Genomic DNA, 23101 nt, shown 5'->3' on the forward strand with positions numbered 1-23101 from the left:
TGCAGTCGATTTATTTATGTCCTATTAAAGCACCTTTTTTTATTTAAAAACTAAAGTAAACATGCCAGTTGTTCATCTGAAATCACACACCAGAAGTACCCTGCTCGTGCCTGTACCTGCACTATGCGTTTGTCCATGTGTGTGGGTTCATACCCATGCAGAGAAGCCGTATGTTCGGAGCGTAGGCTGCCCTACTTTTAGAGACGATGATGAGAGGCGGAATATGAGTGGGCTGCTGGGGAGGGGACACGTTTCGCTGTCGCACCACGCCAAAAAGGAGGGCTGACCATATGGTGAAAGAAAAATTAAATATTGTGGCGAAAAGCAAACTAAATCGTGTCCTTCCTATTTTTACGGGGGGAGGGGGTTACAGGAGTACATGCGCTGACACAAATGCAGGTTTCCCCTGCGCCGCGCGGGGCTGGTCTAACACCCCCGCAGACGCATATTCATCTCTTTCAGCATTAATGATGTGTGCATCAGCAGGACCTCTCCGAGCCCAGCGGGGCCCAGTAGACCAGCACAGCTGCCCCGGGTTCTAGCCCATCACTCAATGTCAAGCCAGGTCCTCGCTGGCTTTTTGTCCGTCCGCAGAGGGGTGGAACTGTGCCACAGATCCAGAGAGGAACTGATCAATTAAAGAGACTCCTCTCCGTTACATGCAACTGGCAAGACGTCTGCCATATGCTCTTTTCCCTCATCCTGTATTTAAAAAAGAAGGGATATGCAGCGAATCTTTATTTTTTTTTCTAGCAGATATATATTAGTAGCCCAGGAATACGAGCTGCAGTTAAGAAGTGGCCGCTTAAAGTGCTCGGGCTTGCCAACACAGTGTAAAGGAAGCCGTAAAACTCTTTAGCTACGCCATTATTTTACAGCGCTATAAAGATTTTACTCAACATATTGTCTGTTAAAAGAGGAGAAGGGCCTGAGCCGAGCATTTCCTCTTCAATTTCAATTAAGAAAATCCAGCGTGAGTCGCACAAGAAGCGATGAGCAGCTTTCAGTCAGAGCGCAGTTTCCTGCCATTGAAGCGTATTTCGTGCATGTGGAAATACAGAATTCCTTCAGAAAATACACTGGTAGTACACTGTATTTAAGAATTCTCCTCACCAAGATTCTTGGATTTTGAAATTTGTGTGTTAAGGTGTCTCTAAAGGACATTTAACGAGCGAAAATCATACATATTTTACAATTAATTGCTCCATCTTGATATTAAACACCATTTAGCCACATATTATTCTGTGGTTGGTCAATAAAGGGCTAATATGTACGCAAACATTAAAAAAAAAATTCTGCTAGCTCTGGTCTGCAAACAAGTGCAACAGGTAAAAATGAATGGCCTTCAGATGTGCTGCAGCCGCTTTCTTTTTCAACTGTGAGAAGGTTTTTCGATGTGGCCAGTGATGTGTGGAGGAAAAATCAAAAGGCCCTTCTGTGCACAGGATGTCAAACAAGTCCTTGTCCAGTCCGGCTGTCATCGCATGAAGCAGAGAGAGAGGGAAGGTGCAAAGGGGGGAAAAAAAAGACAGCTGAACGGGCCAGGGATGTACAGACAGTAGCTGGAGACTCGGTGTGATTTTTGCATCACATCGCCCTGCCATTGCATAACACTTGGCTCTGTGAGTCACATAAAAGACGACGGCGTCACGGGCCGCTCTGATTCATGTACGCTGGGAGTGAGCTATACTAGCCAGTCACTCAGCGGCTGTCCTCCTCCCACTGATCCACCATCAAGTTTGTTTATGCCTTCAAATTTACCTTTAGGAAAGGAGCACAGTATTTCAGCTACATTTACAGGAAAGAACCTTACTTCCCTAAATCACATTCCGGTGAATCTGAAATGAAAAATATAAAAAGCAGCCAACTGCACAGGACTACGTGAAAGAAGAGAGAAGGCCTGAGCAAACTGTTCAATTTTCCTGACGTTATGGCTCCGAATGGAAGCGAGAAGAGATTAGTAGTCAACATAAAACTGCTCTGGTTCATGCACAATGTATGATAAAGCAGAGGAGAACACATTAAATCAAATGTGCTGCTTTTTAATGAAAACATCAATTATTATGTGGAGCCGATCCCAAATTGTAATATTTATGCCAGTGGACTTAAAGTTTATGACGCAGAGTGCAACCTGTGGCTCCTCCAGCTTTAGGGGAAACTCACCACAAGAACACGCTCGTATTCATGAGAGAATAATATATTTTTCAGGTAAAAGTGATTTCTTGCTGTGTTAAATGCATTTGCAGCCTTTCACTGAGGCCTGATATACCCACAGGGTTTTAAGTCATAAAAATCCGGAGGGGGAAAAAATTACATAACGTCAGTAAAACCAACTAGATCAGACAACTTCTTTTCCTTTTTGTAGCAGAGACTGAAACTCTACAACACTTTCTTCAGCAGGCAAGTGTGAGGTGTCGGATTTGAACTTGTACCTTGCTCCTTTATTTGTCTGATTTGTTTCACAGTTTCCTTCAGGATTGCACATTTGTCAGGTTTGACATTGAAGTTGTCGATGTCGTTGAAGTTGGCGAAGATCAGCTCGGCGAGCTCCTCGATGTATTTGTTCTCGTGCTCGCGGTTACGCTTCTCGTTGCTCCGCTTGGGACTGTAAAAGGAGGGGGAAGGAAAAAAAAAAAAACATGGGTGAGAAAATGTAGCGAAGCTCAGAAAGACACAGTGAAGGATTCAAAATGTAGGAGGAACAGGGAAGATGCTTCATAAGTGAACATTTCCAGGATGTGGGGAATTATTTCTTGTTATTTCCAGGTCTTTTTTGCTTTAATTTGACCGGTCTGAATCAACTGAGATGAAGCGGGACTCTGCGAGGCTCGTGCACAGAATGAGCTGCGGAGCGCACGAGACCTACTGCATGGAGCAGAGGACAAGGAGACTGTCAATTGTACTTTTTATGGTTGGTGACATGCGTCAAGGCTTTCCCGGGATGCCGACATGACGCGGTGCATCAATAAAGGAAAAAACGACATTCTTCAGTGCTTGTATACAGATAAATTATGCAACTGCTTAAACAGTGCTTCAGGGTTAGTTGTCACTATGACATAGTATTGTAGGCAACTACAGCATATGCAATATCCCAGCCGTCCACTGTATTTCCAGTTTTATAGTATGTAGGACACGATGCAAGATGTTTTACGGCCGACTTTGCAGAAGGAGAGAGCAAATGTTTGGATTTGACCTTTACTGGTGCCTGATAATGCCGGCATGCCACATTACTTAAACCTGTATGCAATTACTTCGCTTTAAGATGAATACTTACCTGGGTCCTAGAAGTTCGCCGGAACATTCTTTGCGTTTTCTGGACTCTGCCCTCGCAGGGTCAGATGGGTTTTCACCAACTCCGCTCATCCTCAATGCATATCAGCGTCTGGGAGGATAACAAGAGGTAAAAGAGTTAGGTGTGACTCACTGCCTGCAGCATCAGGGATTACAACAGCAAAGAATAAGAAAAAAAAAAAAAAACGCTATGTGGAACAGCCGTGCAGGTTTGTGCACATGCCTTCCAACATCTGCATACGACACTCAATCCCGTGCTGGGGGCACAGGTTGATCCACCCTGGGAGAAATGAGTGAAAATGGAGCGGAGAAGGAGATTCAATCATTTCTCTCTGATGGTGCAGCGCTCCCCAGAGAGGCTGAAATGAGAGCACGGCGCTTTGCCCACAGCACCAGACTGCGCGCTCGACCATGTACCAAAGAAAAACCCATTCGTTACATGAAACCGAGCAAAGTCAGCTCACATTAAGAAAGGAGTGGGTTTATGATGACAGCGTGTGTCCGTGTTTACCGAGCATCTTCGGGAACGTTTCACCTATATTGGTTTGAGATTCTGTGACCGAGTGCAGGATTGTTTTGTGCAATCTCAAAGCTGATTCTGTTTAAAAAGAAAAGAAAAAAAAAGCTCATGCACTGCAGCTCCCTTCAGTTTTTCCTGCAATATACAATAAGGTGGCATTCGGCTATGGTGTGAATCTGTACCGTCATTAATTTAAAACGGATGAGAGGATAATTTGTTAGGCCTGTCCCCAGTCCTGCATACCAACCAACACGTCTTTAATTCTGCTCCTACTCCACCCTGAGAGTCACCACAAGCTGAACTTCATGCCATTAAATGAGAGACTATCAATTATTGATCAAAGTAATGTCTTATTAATTACCACCATCAACTAAAAATCTAATGGTGGTTAATGGACTTGGATTTCTATATAGGAGCGTGTCCTCCTGCATAGAAAATGTGAAATTCGCTGTCTTCCAAAACAAATGGCAACATGTACAATTACATGCATGAAAACAACTTCTCTCTGGTTCATGCTTGATGGATTATCTACACTCTTTTGCTTTCAGGGGATTACGGCGAGCAGGGGCAGAGAAAGACAACCATACAGAGAGATCTAGGAGAGAGAAAGCCAAAGTCCCCCCCCCCCCACAGCACAGTGCCTAAGGTTTGGGCCGAGCTGTGTAGTGATACACTCACAGCAGCTCTAACCATGGAAACGGCGATGACACACACCGCTCACTGCTCAGCCATTACATAAGGAGGAGGAGAGTGGAGAGCAACACAGTGTACAGCAGAGAGGAAGACTATAGCTTGGCTGAGGCAGGGTAAACTAAAAACAAAGAGATAGTGACCATGCAGCAAAGTTGAGTCTGGCTCCCTCTTGGCCTGGAGCGACCTACTTTAAGCTAATGGTAGAGCCTGAAGGGTAAAATACACTCTGTTGACGAGCGACTGGAGTACTGTTGTTGGCCTGTACAGTGAATGAAGACGAAGATACACCAACGGCAGAGCGCGCGCGTCCTTGTGCTACGCTCTTTCGAATGCCATGAGGGGCGTCTTCATGCTGTGACACCGTCCCGCTCACTGAAAATATAACAGTCGCAATAGCAGAGGTTATTCGCTTTTATTAATGACAACAGAAACAGGCCATTAAACTCTAATAGCTAAGTGGCACTCTACGTTCCTATTGGTTGCGACCGGGCTTTGAAGCGCAAGTTACCATGGGGATTCCAGACCTGATTGGTTGTGCCTGTCCCGCTGGGCCAGATATGATTGGTTGCCTGTGTCTCCTTGACATGGCAGTAATGATGGGTCATTCTACACTGAGACAAATAAGAGAGACTGGAAGTACCAGGCACGTCTCAATGACACCAACACAGACAGACGAGACGGCCTGGCAAGCAGACTGGTGGGACATTCGTGTTGCTAGGAGGGTCTGAGTTTCACGTGGGCCGGCCGGCAAGACATTTCTAATCCTAGAGAATGTCTTTGGACTCCGAGCGGCAATCAACAGCTGGGTATTGGTGTTAGCACCTACTGTATGGACGCTGTGTCACTGACTTAATTATCAATGACGGTCACTGGGGGGGGGAGACTGTCGATATGAACGGCCGCTGTGAGTGAACCAAGGTATGTTCTCAATGTTCTTCTGGCTGCGACACTGAAAAATGGCATCTTAATCCCTGCAGCCTAAACAAAACGCTACGGAAAAAACACCGCCGTGATAGCGATACGAGAAACTCGTTTAGCGTCATGTGTGAACCACGACTGACCCGCACTCGCACGAAGCATCCGCCAGGGCAGCGATGTACAAGGAGAGGATAATAGAGATGTCAAAAATGACACAAACAATCATGTTTATGGATTTAAATGCAGGTAGGACGGAGCCTCACACCATCATGATGCATACCAATCAGCTTACTGCGTGCAAATAAATCACTCAGGTACATTTCCAGTCAAAAAGAGAATAATTCAGCTATACTGGACATCTAAGGTTATTTCTAAGTTTGTAATGCTGCTATAAGGTTGAATTTTCTTTGCTTCTATTACATTGACACCTTGAATCTCTATCACTGATACTGTGATTAAGAAGAAAGTGAACTTAAAGAAATATTTACGATCACTTTGAGGAAAGACTGCACAAATGTTCATGGATACAAACAATTCTACGACATTACCCTGCCTGGTTATTGGGACAAAGTAGCTTCAGATGACTTGTGTGACAGTTTATAAATGTGCTTAAGAGCAAAAGTTACAAACATAAAGCAAAGGAATTCTATGCTGTGAGAGTTTGTGTGTCTGGCAGTGCTGGGCTCATTATGATAATTTAGCATATCAAATATTACATATCTAATACAGTAATTTTAACATGCATTCAGTGCATGTTAAACGGTGTGAGAACATGGCTGTTAATGTTGCAAACAACATAACGGGTGCATAGGAAGCTACCATTTACATATTCACCTGCTGTGAGTGCAAATATCACTGACTCAGAACAATGTAGGGTAAGTGGGGGTTGGGCACGTAACCTCATTATGTGTAAGAGACGGTGATTGGCATATTCTGGAAGGCATCTATCAAAATTACAGTTCATCAAGCTGTCAGCTCATTAAGTTCATTAGTAGTGTAAGCTGAGGCATATGGTCCATCAGTCATTACAGGCTACCTTATGTTAGTCACAGCTAAAAGGGGCCTGCCAAGATTCACGCAGGCAAGATGAAAAACACTAAATAAAATAAAAAAAAAGGCTGTGCCACTTTTATGTAACTATTTTTCAACAGACCCAACAGAGGTCAAGAATCGAAGAGCGAAGCCTCAGCTGGCTTTGCCATATTTCCACCCGAGACGGAGCGGGTAAACATATACCATCCTTGTTTCAATCAAATGTTCCTGCAGAATATGCACCAACCGAATGGTTCACAAAGAATGTTTCCCTCATCTTTCAAATTGTTTGGAAATATCAAAAGGATGACAAGAGCCAGGCAATACCATAATATAGACAAACCTTAGCTGGACGGGATTTTTGAGTCTATGTCACAGCCATCTGTTAAGTAGGGGGTGTCTGTTTGCTTGGCCGGATTCTGGCACTGCAGTAGCAAGCTGACAATCACCGCAAAAAGGTACACACACACACACACAAACACACAGAAACACAATGCTGGGGTCGACGAGTTTGTTGGCGCACATAACTTTCAGTGGAGTTGTTCTGCTACTTTCAAGCTGGGACGACCTCAGGTCTCCATTTACATAACTGTAGTAAACACCTCCACTCAGACACTCCTCCTCCTCTTCCTCCTGCTCTTTCCCATCCTTCTCACACAAACGCACACCAGCAGCTACCTAACTGGGTGCGTGTGTGCTGACAGGTCAGCTTTGTGCAGTTTCCATTTGCATCATAAGAATGTTACTGACGCTAAGCCACTTCAGTAAATCACTGAGACAAGACTGACTGATGACTCTTCAGCATGTGAGTCTGTGTAATCGGCTGAAATCTGTTTTAGAGACTCAATGGCAAATTAAAAAAGACACAGTGTATATAAGACGCATGCAGCAACACTGCAATGAAGCAATAAATAGGTCATCTGGGCAAACACAAGCAGCAGCTTGAGAAATCAATTGACTTTGAAAGTACTGGGTGCTCTTGAGGTGGATGATCATAGGTGTGTCATTGCTTATATCTTAGGTGTCACAAGAGCAGACTCTCCAGGACTGAACTGGAGCCAACCAGTCTGGCGAGGGAGGAATGCAGAGACAACAAGGGGCTGCTGCTGCTGGAGGCCGGCACGTTTCCTAACGTCACACTCATCTGGTACGGCTGGAGGAGACTTGCTGTATTTGATTGCCATGCACACTGCCAAGAGTGCAAAGTAAACATTTTTCAGCATCTATTGGGTTGCAATGAGATAACAGAAAACTTTCTTTTCTTGCAGGGAGGATACACGGTGTCGGGCAAATTTACCCTGAAAATCCCGAGCTGAAGTTAAACCACGGAGACATGGCGCTCGAAATGTGTCAGAGTGGAAGGCTGTTGAGTTGAAGATTTCATACAGTCACTATGACAGGAGCCTCCTGTTTGAACTCAAATGTGTAACAGATGTATTGACTGAAAGCCTAGTGACATGTCCACTACACTGCTGTATGCCCGGTGCCAGTTTAGTCTACACTGGACAACGTCAGTATGGCAGATTTATGCAAAGAATGGAAATTAAAAAAAAAAAAAAGTGGAATAAAGTGAGCTTGTGTTTGAAGGTTTGAATCCCACTGAAAACCAACCGGTTACAGTTGTGGTTCCCTGAGAAAGATAAAAGCTCAACTGCTCATACTACGTCAAGTTAAGGTTAACTATAAACAGAATGGGTTCAATGCAGAGAAATAATTTCCCCAAGAGGACCGATAAAGTATCTAAAAAAACTGTATAACCCCTAATACCATCAGGGTATTTTATTTACAGTTGACTGTCTCTTTTCAACTGTTCTACACAAAAGTCACCAAAGCCTATTAATTTTGCCGCTGCCACAAGACGTCTCAACAAAATCCAGCTGCTGCGACCAACTAAAACAAGTCTGGTCATACGCACATCACAAAAGAAGGGCCTTCAAACACACTGAATCACTCGTTCCAGTCACAGTATAATAGTGGGGGGGAAACACATGCAAAAAGGGGGGAAAAAAAAGAACAGAGTATGTTTGCCAAGGGGAGAGGGCATGTGCCAGTGTGCCATTCCTGTAATCATGTGGGTTAGCAGGGCTTTGATTATGGAGACACACCCAGTGTTTCTGGAGCTGGGAGGGTGCAGGGCATGACTATGCATTAAAATGCATGGCGAGCGATTTGGGGGGGTGGGTGTTTGAGGTTTCTTGCACTACAATAACGAGGACCCTTCCAGAAAGTGCAAAACCTCTGTGGGGCACTGAACAATGTCTCGCTGGTGTGTAATCTGTCCTCACATGGCTTCTTGGCACAACGGGGCCCCGAGAGACAAGCGAGCGAGAGGGAGGGCGCACCGATGCACACTGCTTCTGGTGAGAGGCTTGCAACACGGGCCATTTGTTTCCTGCCAATTGGAGAGGAAAGCATGACACGGGAGGGGCCTGGACCACTTCTGTCTTCTCACTTAATACTCGTAAGTGTTGGGAGAAGTGCTGAGGATGAGAGCGGGCACAACACGCTGGGAGCACACAGGATCGATATTTAAGCGGCGCTCCTTAAAAAAAAAAACAATACCAAATCTTGTCAGAAGGCAATATATGTGGGGTATGTTGTGAACTCTGGCCTTGTTGACAGCTGCTGTTACCTTGAACCAGATGTTGGAATATCAGGTTTGGGTCAGAGGAGAAGTGGGGGTCGGTGACGACAGGAATGTGATGATGGACTCAATTTTTTTTTTTTTTTTTTGAAGGGAATTCGACACTGAAACCTGAACCATTAGGTAAATTTAACAACACCTGAGTGATTGACACCTCATGCCGAAACAGACAACCCCACAACTGTGGGAAAACCGAGACTGAAGAAACAGCGAAGGAAAACAGGGAAACGACCACGAGTGCAAAAATTAGGTCACAGGCCTTTTAAAGAGGTTCAGCGAGCAAATCTACTTCATTCAGATAATGTGTGTCGAGAAAGTCGGACACAAACAGACCGCGGTTGATTCAGTCAACAGAGAGGTACGCCGCTGTACGCCCGCTCCCGAGTCCCACTCAGGAGTTTGCCCACTCTGGAATCACTGCAAGGTAATGGCTCTAAAGTGCCGGAGTGCAACCAAGAGCCAGGCCCCCCATTTACTGAAAGCTGATCATGCTCATCAATCTTTAACACTGGCAGTCACTTCGGGACGTCACGGGACGGGCGGGAGAGGGCTTTCTGTATAATAAGCAAGGCACACTGGCCTCTGGCTGTCAGAGGAACGCAGGAGAGGAAGAAGATTGGTGGGGTAGGTGAACCGGAGTGTCAGTTACCATGGGATGGCAAAAACTGATTAACTGGGATAAATAAACAACTCTGCACAACAATCTAGTCAATTCATCTCTGGCCGAGAGCGCTGCCTGGAGATGATTCCAATATCAGCGAGGAAATCATATTATTGTAAAAGGATGAAATGTATGAATACCCTGAGTTCAAGAGATTTTTGGGTTGTTTTTTTTTTTGCGAACTGTTCTGAATACAGCACAACCCTGATTATAAAACAATGCTCCTTTATGAGAAGTATTAGGGAAAAAGATTTCAAATATTTTCAAATGTTAACAATGGGACAAGGTCATCTAGCATGCCAGCGTCATTTTTCTGATTTTTCCTGGTTGTATGCAGTCACATATGCAGTCTATAGTCTAACCTGTACTCAACTTATCCGTTGCACAGCCCTCTCCTGCTCCATCCTCGCTGACATGACATTATAAAGCCTTTAAATGACTTGTTAACAACAACATCAAGCACCTGTAGCTGGTTTTTCATCCCCCAGTGTGATCATTAAGTCATGGTTCACCTGGCATCTGATTGGCTGTCTTCATATCACTGCCTCCTGGCTCTGAGGCTCCGGTGCTGCTGTGATCCATAAAACCGGGAGCTGAATATTAGAGTCTATACAGAAGACGTGTATTTTCTGAGCCATTTCCAGAAGAAAGAAAAAAGAAAAGCCAATCTTATATTTGGGCCAATGTAGTATTTGCTGTGGGTCAGGAGCGATCTGCTACACAAACACACAGTTGAACTCTACAAACTGCAGCTGCATGAAAGACAAAAGTTCAATTTTCTTACAATCTAATTCAAACTGAAACTTCTGATGCATTTTGGATTTATTACACATATACTGAAATGTTTCAAACATTTTTCTTAAAAGTCATGACAATTAAAAAATATGGTATCTCAAAAATAGAAAATTTTCTCTCTTTTTTGAAAACAGAGGTCATAATTATCAGAATTGAATTTTTAAAAAAACTTTTCAACATGTTTACTATGCGTGAAGAAATAAGTGCCAAAAAAATTTTATACAGGTTTTAATTATATTCTATTCATTTTTGAAGAGCCTGTTAATCTTTTACTATGTACACAAATGTTGATTCAGTTCACAATGTTTCGAAATTATCTTAAAAAATGACAGTAAAACACTAAGTTCAGACACAAAGCAATCTAAAATGCTTTTAAAATGAATCTTTATAGCAGATTAGAATTGGCCAACACACAGTCTCACCATTTCAAGGTTTTTACAGTGCTGAGGCTGTATATGTGTCATGTAGCGCAGTAAAAGCCGAACACTTTACAGCTGTGTGCGTGTGCGTGCGTGTGTGCCTTCAGAGGAAGTGTTCAGGTTTAAACACAGGTTACCTGCAAAGTGGCTGTGCTCAGGTCCTGGTGCAAAATGACAGTAATCATACAGGATAAACTCTGGGTGGCTCCGAACTCAGAGGAACTTTATATTAATTGATAGATTGGCAAAGAAGAAAGCCTGAATACACTCTTCTGTATCTCTTTCGTTAATTTTTAATGTTTTGAGAATATTCTCAACGAGAAAACGTGGCTCCTTAGATTAATTTTTAAACAAAATATTCACGAGTCATAGCTTTACTGCACACTCGCAGCATAAATCTTTAAACCTGATTTAAAACATATGGTTCCCACAATATAAAAATTCAAGTCAGGTAATGGTGCAATATCAAATACTAAAATCAACCCAAGAAGAATCACCTTGTTCTGGCATAAACCATTCAACAGTAGCACATTGTGTCAGCTAAAAGGGAACCAGCTGCCTCTATCAAGGAAAATGTTAAATGTGTTCCTGGTCTCTTTCAGCGTCAGTGAAACAGGAAGTTCATACAGACAATGTGCAAATCAATATGTTTTCCAAATGTAATGTGATATTCGAGTGTATTGCCTTTTCCTTAAAGCTGCACTACAGTTATCGGGAAGCAAAAGGCTCAAACAGCTTGCAGTGATAAACATTTATTGCAATTTGCAAATTTACTGGCATAAAACGTAATGAATAGAAAACATCAGCTTTCTGTTCACAACCCATAACTTTTTTTAAAATCACTGCTCTACAAATGCACTTCAGCAGTTTTACAGTGTAGAAAACAAACACAAGTGTGAAGTCATAAAAAGCAACAGCCTTCACCCTTTATGAGGTGAGTGACCATATTCCTAACTTCTACATCACTTCCTACCATATCAGTGTCGGCCTCCAGAGTGGCGTGACTCAGGCTCTGTAATATCTAAGACTAGTGACAGTAATCCTGTGAGAATATAACGCACTTAGAAATATTCAAAGTTTCACATGTTGGGGAACAGCCAAATTTCGGAATTTGATTATTTGGAGCCATCATGTGCTGTTTTTCAAAATCTCGCTTCCACTTGTTTTCTAAAGTCTGGTTGTTTGTAGTCTCCAAGTGTTCCATTAAAGAGTTAAATCGATGACTATAAGAAAATACAGTTTGACTCACCACTGCCAGCTTATACAAACCAACACTATAAGGATAAGCTCACTAAGCAACCGGTGGAAATATAACGCTCCTATGAGACACATTCAAACCAAAACCAAGTGAATTATAAGCTGCTGTGAGACAGAGTACTGCAGAAAAAACACAGAAGCTTCAAAAGTAGTTTATAATCACACTATATCAACTTTATACCGAAGGGGCTACTGGTGGAAACCGAAACTTCAACAAAACAGCTGCATCTGGACGCCACAGAGCAGAAGAGAGAGGCTGAAGCAACAGCTATGTGGAAATCAGGGGGAAAGGACTGAAGCAGCAGCAACGTCAGATCAATTCCTGGGCAGAAACTACATTCATGTGTATAACTGGAGGAATCGCTTCAGAAACATCGTATCACATCAGCATGTACAAGGAGCCCTTCTCCCAGTTAATAGCAGAGATGGAAACTTAAGTCAATAAAACAGATGCTGCAGAAGACAATTGTTCTCACAGAACCACCAGACCAAATCTAATCTCTTAAAAATGAATTTTAGGGATGAAAAAAAAAAAAAAAAAAAAGTATTCCCAGCTTAGATGTTTGCATCACCCGCTCTGTAAGTCATTCTGTTTGGACAGGAGCGTCTGTCTGCCATATTGCACAGCAGAGTTGCGTAAAAGCAGCGCTGGCTGCAGCTACGTTTCTCACCTTGGTTTCAGTCCAGAGAGTCCCTCAGGCCATTGCTGCAAGACGATAATGCTAGGAAACCTTTATGCATCATCCACTTCTCCCTGCTGAAAGAGGGGGGAAAAAAACAGAAAATTTTAATGTACAGTACACAGAGTGAAGCAGAACAGGTAGAACAGCGTTCAGAGAGGACATGCTTTTACACTGGATGTAGCTAGGGTTGGAATGTAGAATATTTCAACACAGGCTAAAAAAAAAAAATCACACACACACACACACACACACACACACACACACACACACACACACACACACTCAAGCGTTTATGCCTGAATATTGTTGTTTCATGTAGAATCGTAATTGTCCCAACAATAAAAGGGACATATTCAATAAGAATGATTTGGATGCTTGATATGAACTCTTACAATGTAACATCTGCCTCTCCCCGAGCAGGAACTGAAATATTAGTCAGTTAAATCAACCGTCACACAGCTGCCTACCACTAGTTGGAGCTAGAGCGCTATTACACAGTAATCCCAGCAACAGAAAAGATTTGAAAATAAACATCTAGGCATGTAGGTTATGTCACTCATGCAAAAAAAAAAAAAAAAAAAAGGAACTGGTTTTATAATCACTCTGCAAGTGCAATGCACAATCAACTCAAACGTCGGGCCATTATCCAGCACAAAACAAGTCACAGTTAGGCCAGCGTTTATCCAGAGACACCGATCCTGCCTGGCCTGGCCTGACCTGTCAAGAAAAAGAACCTCACAAAATTTGCAGCCAAAAAAAAAAAAAAAAAAAAAAAAAAAAATTATATATATATATATATATATATATATATATATATATATATATATATATATATATCTCTTCAAAAGGCACAAGTAATAAGTGCAAAATCAGTCATACATTTTTTTGGTTGTTGTAAATTAGTTTCCAGGAACATCAACAATTCCAGATTTTCATCAACATCTTCCTAACAAGAAAATCAAGGCAAACAAGAAAAAAAATCACCAAGAAAACTATACCTCCAAATATGCTGTGGTGTGCCAAAGAATCCTGCTCACATACAAAAAGCTCATGAATGCACCATATTTTCTTGACACCAACTAACCTTGTGTCCTGTTTGCGTGATGCTTCAAGTGAAATCACATTGTTTTTGTGATTGTGTTTTTCGTTGGGCTTGCATTGCAATGTTTTGAAAACTATGTCCATTCACACGGAAACTGCAGAATGCATGTTGGGCCACTAGTGGGTGCTGTTTGCTTTTTGTAATGAAACCACACACAGCATGCAGAGAACAATATGCTTTAAACAAAAACACTTTTCTATTGATTTGTATTATATATGTTGTAGTTAAATAAATATATGGTAAAATGACAAATTCAGAAAATTATTACTGGTGACTCAATTATTAAACAAATAACACATTTCATTTAGAAGTACTGCTCAGGTCACCTAAGGTCACTGTACAAAGAAAAAAGATAAAATACAGGCAGCACAAAAAGATAAAAGCAACGTACAATGACAGGGTGGGGGACAGTGCAGCAGTTATGGAGACTAGATGAGCCTGAACCAAGTTCCAGGAGCATATGGACTGAGAGTCCGTGCACTCTGGACGCCGCCATTGTCTGTGTACACGTGTATAACGGGGCATTACTCTTCAGATGTCCTTTTATCTACAATTTAATTCAGGATCAAACTAGAACACGTCCTATAGCAATAATTGCACCAAAATGTCAAACTCTTTCATTGCAATTCAATTAAGTGTTAATGCTTTTCTGTTCAATCTTTTTTTTTTATCCCCCCCAATCCAACATGAGCTGTTTGTACAACATCAGCATGGAACTGCAAGTTCAATGTCTACAGAGTCTTTTCAGGCCTTTGGGGGCCTCAAAGCTTATTACACAGTGGTATGCAGTGGGCCTTTTTAATCATAGCATATAATTAATCAGACCAGGAGAAAAGTTTCAATTTAAAATTCTAATATTCCCATTTGGGTAATTACAAAATGCAAGTGGTAACTTTAAAAAAAAAAAAAGAAAGAAAGGAAAAGAACTTTACCAGGCAATTTGATTATGCTAGGGGGTGGAAAAAAAGTTCTCAATGAATCACTCTTGTAAGCTCACGGAGCTGATTTTCTCTCAAACACAGACCAAGTGAGCCAGCTGAGGAATGCACTCACATGATGTCATGCACTGACATAACACTGGAGTAAACTGACTCCCCTTCTGAACTCAACACAAGTGCAAAGCTCATCACCATGTGGAAATGTTGTTGAATCCTTATAAAAACTCTGCTCAGAACAGACATTACAAAGACAAAACCGATCGCAATGTCTGCCGGTAATCTCATCATTGGTGAACTTTATAATTGTAGTTTACAGTTTAAGTTCAATGTCCTCTTATCTTCGTTCGGTGATCTTAGCTTTCAATCTCAGGGAAGGAATTTCCTCTGAGCTTTAATGCCGTCACATGCCTGCTCTGAGGTGCAGTCCAGCTCTTGATCTGTGGCCCGAGTGACAGAATACAGTGTGAAAACACTCCACTGAGCTACTTTCACTCATCATTTTTACATGACCAGCTGGACGAGAAAACATCAAAACGGATCCTTTACAGTAAGTCAAATAGGCTTTTTTTTTAATTGAAGTATAAATGTGCATGAGTTGTATGGAAGATCCAATCCAGAGGCACAAGGGAGGCCTTTTCCCCCCAACATCAGCTGTTCAGAGGAACTTATGACCGAAAAAACGAGGGATAATCAGCATTATTTTGTTAAAATATATTTCGACAACTGAATTCATAGAGCCAAGTGAGCATCTCTCCGACTGCTCCCTTTTTGTATCTGTTGCCACAGCTCACTGCATCCTGCACCGCAGACTTGAGTAATTTTCACGCATCAGGGATTCAAACCTGTGTCTCCCACATTTAAGGTCAGATTAAAACCTTAATCAAACTTCCAAAGCACGATTATAACAGTTGGCTTGAGACAAAGCACATGAGACCTGATTTTATCAACACCACCTCAGAGAAAATCAATCAGCAGTACAACAAGTTCATCACAGGTAGTATTGCCATGGATGGTTAAAAGAAATGTCTTCCGAACAGCAGCGCCTGAACATACCCTGACATCACTCACTGCCGACGGTGCAGCTGCATGTACAATAGACTCTTAACACATATTTAAGAATTCAATATCTCTCATGTATCAAAGGCAAGGCAGAGCACATACAAGGTTACACATTGTCTGGACACACTTCTGTAGAAAGAGTCAGTCATGTAGAGTCAAGAAGCCCTCTGCCTTTGAATAGATATTCAACTTGGCACAGAAGTGTCGAACAGCACATGGTGTAACCTAAACAAAAGCCTGCAACCCTGCCAACCCTGCCACTGAGCTTTAACGGCGTCATTAATTGAGCATCATGTTACCCTTGAATACGGGTGAGATACAATCAGTAAATCTAATTGTAGGTTAAATAAAATGGTAATAAAAACAGGGACGAGGGCAGATAAACACACCGTTACATGGTGACACAGTAAATCTCACACTATCATCAAAACATGTCACTGGATCCTGAGAGTAACTCATTTGCCCGATACACCCGGAGTCAAACCATCTGTTGGTATTTACAGGAGGTCACAGATCAACGGGGCAAAAGTTCAAGCTCCCTTTAAACAGACCACAGCTAATTAAAGCGTAACTGGTAGTAGACAGTTTTATTGAGCAGACCAAAACCTTGCATTCTCTCAAATGTGACAAACTAAAAGCTTCGATGACTTAAAGTGAAACAAAACAAACTGAACCAAAATATTATGCTCGGGGATTCGAGTTACAATAGATTTAACTCTCAAGTTCATACAGCTTTGAATGAGGCAGACTCATCCGGACGATTAAGACATGGGCACATAGACCACAGGAGGTGAGAGGAAATGCTGCCTGGAGCCAAAACTTGAGAGTAGTTGTAATCCCCTCATTCTTTCAAAGCTGGCAGTAGGCTCCTTCTGAGTGAAAAGCTTCGTCACTCAGGCTGGGCTAACAATGCTAATGAGCCTGCTAATCAGGTTCACATAGGACAAAGGGTAGATGGCTCATGTGCTAGAAATTGACCATAATGGTCAGGTCACGGAGGGGCTAAACACCAATGGAGCTCCTGCTGGTTGCCTTTTGAATAGCCCACTAATGGCAGTCAATTCAATAAGAATGGAGGTTGATCTCTACACTAATGAAAACGTCTGGCCTTTTACCTGTAGTTATGTCAGGGTTTGGTCAATATTTCTACGTAACCCATAATCGATAAATCTAGATGCTGGAGCGGGTGCTCAGGAAAAGAACCGTCAAGTGAAGGAAATCACACAATCCGATTTCTGAGACAAAGAGAGATTTCCTCACAAGAACAATCAAGAAACAAGGTGACGAAAATATACAGGTTTTTGCTGCAAATCCGATTTAAGAGAGCTTAAAGGGTAAGCAGCAAGAAATGGCAGCTTTGAACCTGTAGACTGGACATGAGACCAGTTCCAAACACTAAAAACACTGTTTCGCCTATTCGGTGGACCTTTGCAAAACTTTTGAAATTCATTTCCTTCACCTGTGTGAGTGAATGTAACTGTGCCGTAAAGCTATCACCAAGCCTTATAAACATGCATACAAAAAGCATGCTAAGTGCTTTCACTTGTATTACTGGCAGAATACACAAAGTCAAAATGTGGGTTGTATCCATCTTTTAGTTATAATTTTCCTGAAAGTGCAAGAAGAGGCAGGAATATAAGAGGCTGTTATTTGATCGAGGTTTGAATGAAAATCCAGCAGTCCCGGCGAGATCAGAGCGTAAAATTAAAACTATCAGTTACTGAATAAGCTGATGCAGATGCAACCCCCATACCAGGTGCCCTTACATCTGTTGCTCGAACAGCAACAGCTCGCTCCTTTCAGCTGTGACCTCAGCAGAAGTAAACACAAATGTGTAAGTGGCATAATGAGACTGATAAGACGTGTCGTAAAAGGTGAGTCATAATGACAAGAGAAAGCGAACATGTGTGCATCTGCAACGACGACACAGACGCAAAGCTGGGTGGGAAAAAAAAAAAGAGGTGTGAGCAAGAAAGAGCATCTTGTGTTCACGGTTAATTGTGCAAAGATGAAGTGGAACTCATCTTGCTGCATGCTCAGCTGCATTTTTACTGTGCTCGGCCATGTGTGTGTCCACCATCTTTTCTTGCCTGTCACAGTTTATGAGGAATTAGTTCCTGTGGGCCCGCAGGCTGTACAGTGGGAGCAGGCTCAGGATAAGGTGCCATGTTTGCAGAGAGGAGGAGGAGGGGGGAGGAGATCAGCTGACACAACTATGTCACTGTATCAGTCAGAGTGAGACAATGTGACAAACGAACATTCACAGCAAACACACACACTGGCGAATCTGTAGAAACACCACTCAATCGAAGTGCTTCTGTTTGGATTAAAATAAGACACATGGACAATGGTCGGGGAGAAAAAAAAAAAAAAGATTGTGTGTATGTTGTGTCGGGAAAAAAGCTAATCATCTCACGTGAGCAACGCAGAACCACAAATCAATTTGAAATTTTGGATACTAAGCTGCAGAGATCGGCTGCTGTTGTTCAAGTCCAAGCTACACCCAGGCCACCTGACCTGATTCACCTGGAGACAAAGTAAATCCATCCACTCTGAGAGGACACTGTAACAACGGCTTTAAAAGAGATGCTACTTTTTAATTTCAGTGAGGCCCAAGTCTCAAGGAAGTAAAGAGAAAAGTGTGAGTCTGAATACAAAACGGACAATACAAGGACTTGGTCTAGTGGCTTGCGTCGCACTAGCAAACACACCAGGGTCTATTCTAACTGGATGAAGAGGTGACAATTGTGCTGCTGCTCTGACAGTTAAACATGCAATTGGGCAAGAGAAAGAGAAGTGAAGTCCTCTTCTTTTATTTTTGATCGGCTCCAACAGCGCCAGCAGCGATGGGCATTTAACCTTTAATCGTGAGTGACTGATTTGCCCCACTGAGCCACGGACGGGAGATGAAACCTGCTTTTTTCTGAGGTGGTTTCCAGGTAAAATAACCCTCGCACACAAGACTGTTGTTTGAAGCTAATCTACGTCATTAGCCTGGTTTACATGGGTTAAAAAATCCTCCTTATAATTGGATTGTGGGGTCAATCAGATTGTAAACGTCTCAAACACCTAACTGGATCTGATCCACTCGGAGCCGCTTAAATTTTCGGATGGGATAGTAGTAGTCTTCCCCGATCAATAATCTGCTTTGTGCCTCATAAACGGTGGATCGTGTCGTACGGGCGGGTTATTCATTCTGCGCATGCGCTCCCTCATATGTAGATTCACACCATGATGTACGCAGATGACAGGAAGCAGGAAAGTCAAAACCAACAGTGAACTGTTCAAATATGTCCGTGAGACTACTGGCGGGGTCGTGACCTGTGGCGATCTGCAACTGGGACCCGCGACCCGCGTCGACCGGCATATCACAGAGCTGTTTGAAAGACTGTTTGAGCAGATAAAAACACACTGGTAGGCGATGAAGGCGCATCTATACAGATGCTGCTTAATCCGCTTCAGCTGTGACCCATGTGCACGAGGATTGAACGAGAATCGTTTTATTTATTCTTCAAGTATACAGATCTTCCTAATACGATTGTTTTCAAACGCATTGTTATAAAAAAAAAAAAAAAAAAGTAAACCAACCCCCCACCCCGCATTGCAAAAAGCAATATCAAAGATGAAAGAATGGAAGTCATCACTGTCAACCAGGGTTTTGGTCTTCATTTCTTTGGCTTGACCAGATAACTGGCTTATCTACTGCACAATGATTTCACAACCAAAACACAAATCATGTGGATTTATATGAGGCAAAACATACTGACAGTGTGTGACACTAATTCAAAGTTCATTGTTCTGGAAAAATGTAAGCGCTGCAATTAGTGTCACACAACTTTACAAATAGGGGCTTTGAACAGCAGGGTGACACCTGAGATTACTTAATTACTGCGCCCCACCATCATCAATGTCAAAAACAACGAACCTCCACTCCGACAGGGTTTTGAAATCAGATATTGTCAGCCAGGCCTGGTAGCAGAAGCCTCTGTGTAACGGCGCTGCTCTGCCTCGCCTGTGTAATCTGCTCGGCAATGAGCGCCTTTGTTTTGTACTCTGCAGCCAGAAGAGATGGGAGGCCGCTTTGTTTTGACAGCCCACATCTTCAGGTGCCAAAACCGCAAACCTCTGGAGTAAAGGCATGAATGGAAGTACTTTTAACATACAAACAAACACACGCACACTTTCGTGCTCACCGAGGGACGGACGGCAGTGATCTGACAGTTCTGTTGGAGGGAAAACTGTAATTTCTCAAAAGAGTTGGCCTTTAGAAGCATCAGAAGGGATCTTGTGGCATCACTATTTTTAAAAACATAGACCCTGCACAACCACAGGCTCATTGTCTCTTATTATGGACAAACCAACATTTAAAAAAAACCCCACTATTCTTCTATCAAGCTCCCTGTTTATACAAAATCTTTAATTGGTTTTGTCGCTACTCCATGTTATAAAACTCCACCGGTATGAAAAATCAAAAACACATGGAGCCATCCTGTTGCATCTGGGTAAAATATGTATTTCTTTACTTCAGGCAGCACAGCAGTTGCAAATGTCCTCTTATCTTGTCAACCTTGCAAAAGAAGTAAACAATGAAATCAAATGTTTCCATGAGGCGAGTCAGGTGGACATAAAATGAGCACCAAAAAGAAAAAAAATAGATGTTTAACACAATCTCAATTTGTATGCTTAAAGTAGGTGATCAGACAATTTTGGCTTATGGGTCAATAATAAAGCTGAAATACAGACAGGCATTATATTAAAACAACTCACTGAATAGTGCTGCAGGTTCACCAATCCAATAGATAGTGGATTTAAGATGCATACCATGTTCACCTATTCATACTGGCTGTTTAACCCAACGTTTATTGTGTGGGTTAATGGGGCATTATATGAGGCTCATGAACCTGTGCAGCCGTTTATGTTCACTGCGATTAATAAAACCGAAAACAAGCGGAGCAGCAGATTTGCTACGGCTTAAATTAGTTGAAATATCACCCTACTGAGTACCTAATGTATAGTCTAAAGTATAGCTGGATAAGACAGGTCAGCTAAGGAGATTCCCTACCCCACTGAAAACAGTCAAGATAAAGCACGCACAACCATATTATAGGTCACAGTAGGAACACCGCTGAGTCAGCAGAGAGAGCGAGAGATAGAGAGAGAGAGAGAGAGAGGTGGAGGGGGTTGGTGGGAGAAATCACACTGGTCAGAGTTTGACCCTCACAATGTGTACAGAAATGAAAAGCCTGAAACTAAATCCCCTGCATTCCTCTGGCTTTATGACGAGCGAGTGAGAAATGCTGCTGCGCTGCACATGTCATTCCATGCTACCTTCGCCTGGCCGTGCCACGGCGGTGGAAGTGTGACGTTCGCCTCTTACCCAGAAGGAGACTGTATACGAGGATTTCACAGGGCTGATTCGCACGGCACATTTCTTTTTGGACCACCCACCCAAGTCCAGCAGGCGGCTTGCTCAGTCCAAGTTTTCTCTCCCTCCCTCTGTGCCAAGGATTCCACCCTGGGCTGTGGGAAAGGTGCCAAGCACATGCTAGCACCCTCGCTAGCACCCAGTGGCAAAAACACATTGTGGCGGAGGGACAGGAAATCCAACCACTTGCACAAATTGGGAAGGCAGACTCCAAAACCTTTATCTGAAGAGCAGATCTATTTTTCTCATTTTCAGGATTTCTCTTCCATAACATGTTTGCGTTATATCATTAAATGCCATGGTTTATCTTTACACCTCAGTCGACTGTGGATAAAGAAAGCCCCGCTCCTCTCATGTGAAAATTACCATGTTCAACGCAGTGTCTGACATACTGTACTGCTAAGCAAAAGCAGGCTCGCAGCACAAGGGAAAACAGCTGCAGAGGCATTGTCATACAATCATGTGACCTCTGCTGTCTCCTCTGTTCAAGCCAAACTGGCTGAGGGCACCTTCTTAGCAATGAGCAGTAGACACCACAATATCATTTAGCTTGAGAGATCAATATGCACTTTACTGTGGCTGACCTACATAAGTGGAGGAGCGTGGACTGTTGAAATCATCGGATTGTCTCTGAGCCTCAAGATCCTCGGAGCCCTTGGAGGAGTCTCCACGGGAGGAGGGCATGAGGCAACCTTTGGTGTGACATTACCGATCTTAGACTGGTAAACTTCACAGAATTAAATACTCCTCAGTCATTGTTTAACAAACTGCCACAGGGATTTACCACAGAAAGAGTCAAATCTTGCCATCTAACAGAATGTTTGCCAAGCTTAACCGTTTGTGAGTATTATTTTTCACAGCCAAACACAGGCTTTGATCACGTACAACAATGGCTCCCAATATTGTTTCCTTCCCGAAGGTTGCCTCACAGTAAGTCTGTCAAACACTGGTGAACACGCCGACTCTTATTACCTTACAACAACAGTGCGTGTGCACACTCTGCTTTCTTGGAATTGTGCCCTTGGTCTTCAACATCTGCATAGATCATTTTAAAAACTGTGAAGGTTTGGGGTAGACACAGAACCCCGAGTGTCTCGAAACCATCGATAGATATGACAACAAAGTCTTTACGTGAAAATCTATGTTAAGATTGAAACCCTCAATGAATTCTGAGCACATTAAATAAATTACTTAACATCTGACTTGTTATATTAGCCCTTTAAAAGGATAAAATGTATTGAGTAGGTTTCCGAATCGGCTACACCTTAAAAGGTCTTGTCCAGCCAGGTGTTAACAAGACACAGCCTGCTTGCCGTGTGGACAGATGGGCTGGCCGGTTTAATATCATTACACCACAATGACAACAAGCCTTGAAGCAGAGAGGGAGTAAATACTCCCCACTTCAACTCTCCCATGTCAAATCCCTCTCAGCTTTCCATCAACCATCTCCTCCTGGCGATGTGCGCCTCTCCCTCCGCTGCTTCACCCTCCTCTCTCCCTCTGCTTGTGAAAACCTGGCCATTACCCCACTGCTCATCCCTCACGCCCACCCAGGACCTGTCACACGGCTGTTTCCATGACGACGCAAACGCAGAGACAGCCGGGTGAGATGCCCAGCGAGACAAGGCAAACAGATACCAGGGGGAGGGGCGCAGCATGTCAAG

The 23101-nt window shown here is 42.9% G+C and overlaps 1 protein-coding gene across 7 annotated transcripts in view; it reads right to left on the minus strand.

The window, feature by feature from the left end:
• The window catches only part of ncoa2 (nuclear receptor coactivator 2), a 54448-nt gene that overhangs the window by 25359 nt on the left and 5988 nt on the right, over positions 1-23101 (minus strand). For 6 of the 7 annotated variants that reach the window (XM_030100032.1, XM_030100030.1, XM_030100035.1 and 3 more), the window contains exons 2-4: positions 12902-12987; positions 3275-3382; positions 2433-2605 (exon numbers count right to left, since the gene is read on the minus strand). In XM_030100032.1, the coding sequence (XP_029955892.1) occupies positions 2433-2605; positions 3275-3363 (262 nt within the window). In that variant the 5' untranslated portion in view covers positions 3364-3382; positions 12902-12987. The remainder of the gene's footprint in view (positions 1-2432; positions 2606-3274; positions 3383-12901; positions 12988-23101) is intronic. The other variant, XM_030100031.1, reaches the window with a different exon arrangement.

The sequence above is a fragment of the Salarias fasciatus genome, chromosome 9, assembly GCF_902148845.1.
Source record: "Salarias fasciatus chromosome 9, fSalaFa1.1, whole genome shotgun sequence".
Classification (NCBI taxonomy): domain Eukaryota; kingdom Metazoa; phylum Chordata; class Actinopteri; order Blenniiformes; family Blenniidae; genus Salarias; species Salarias fasciatus.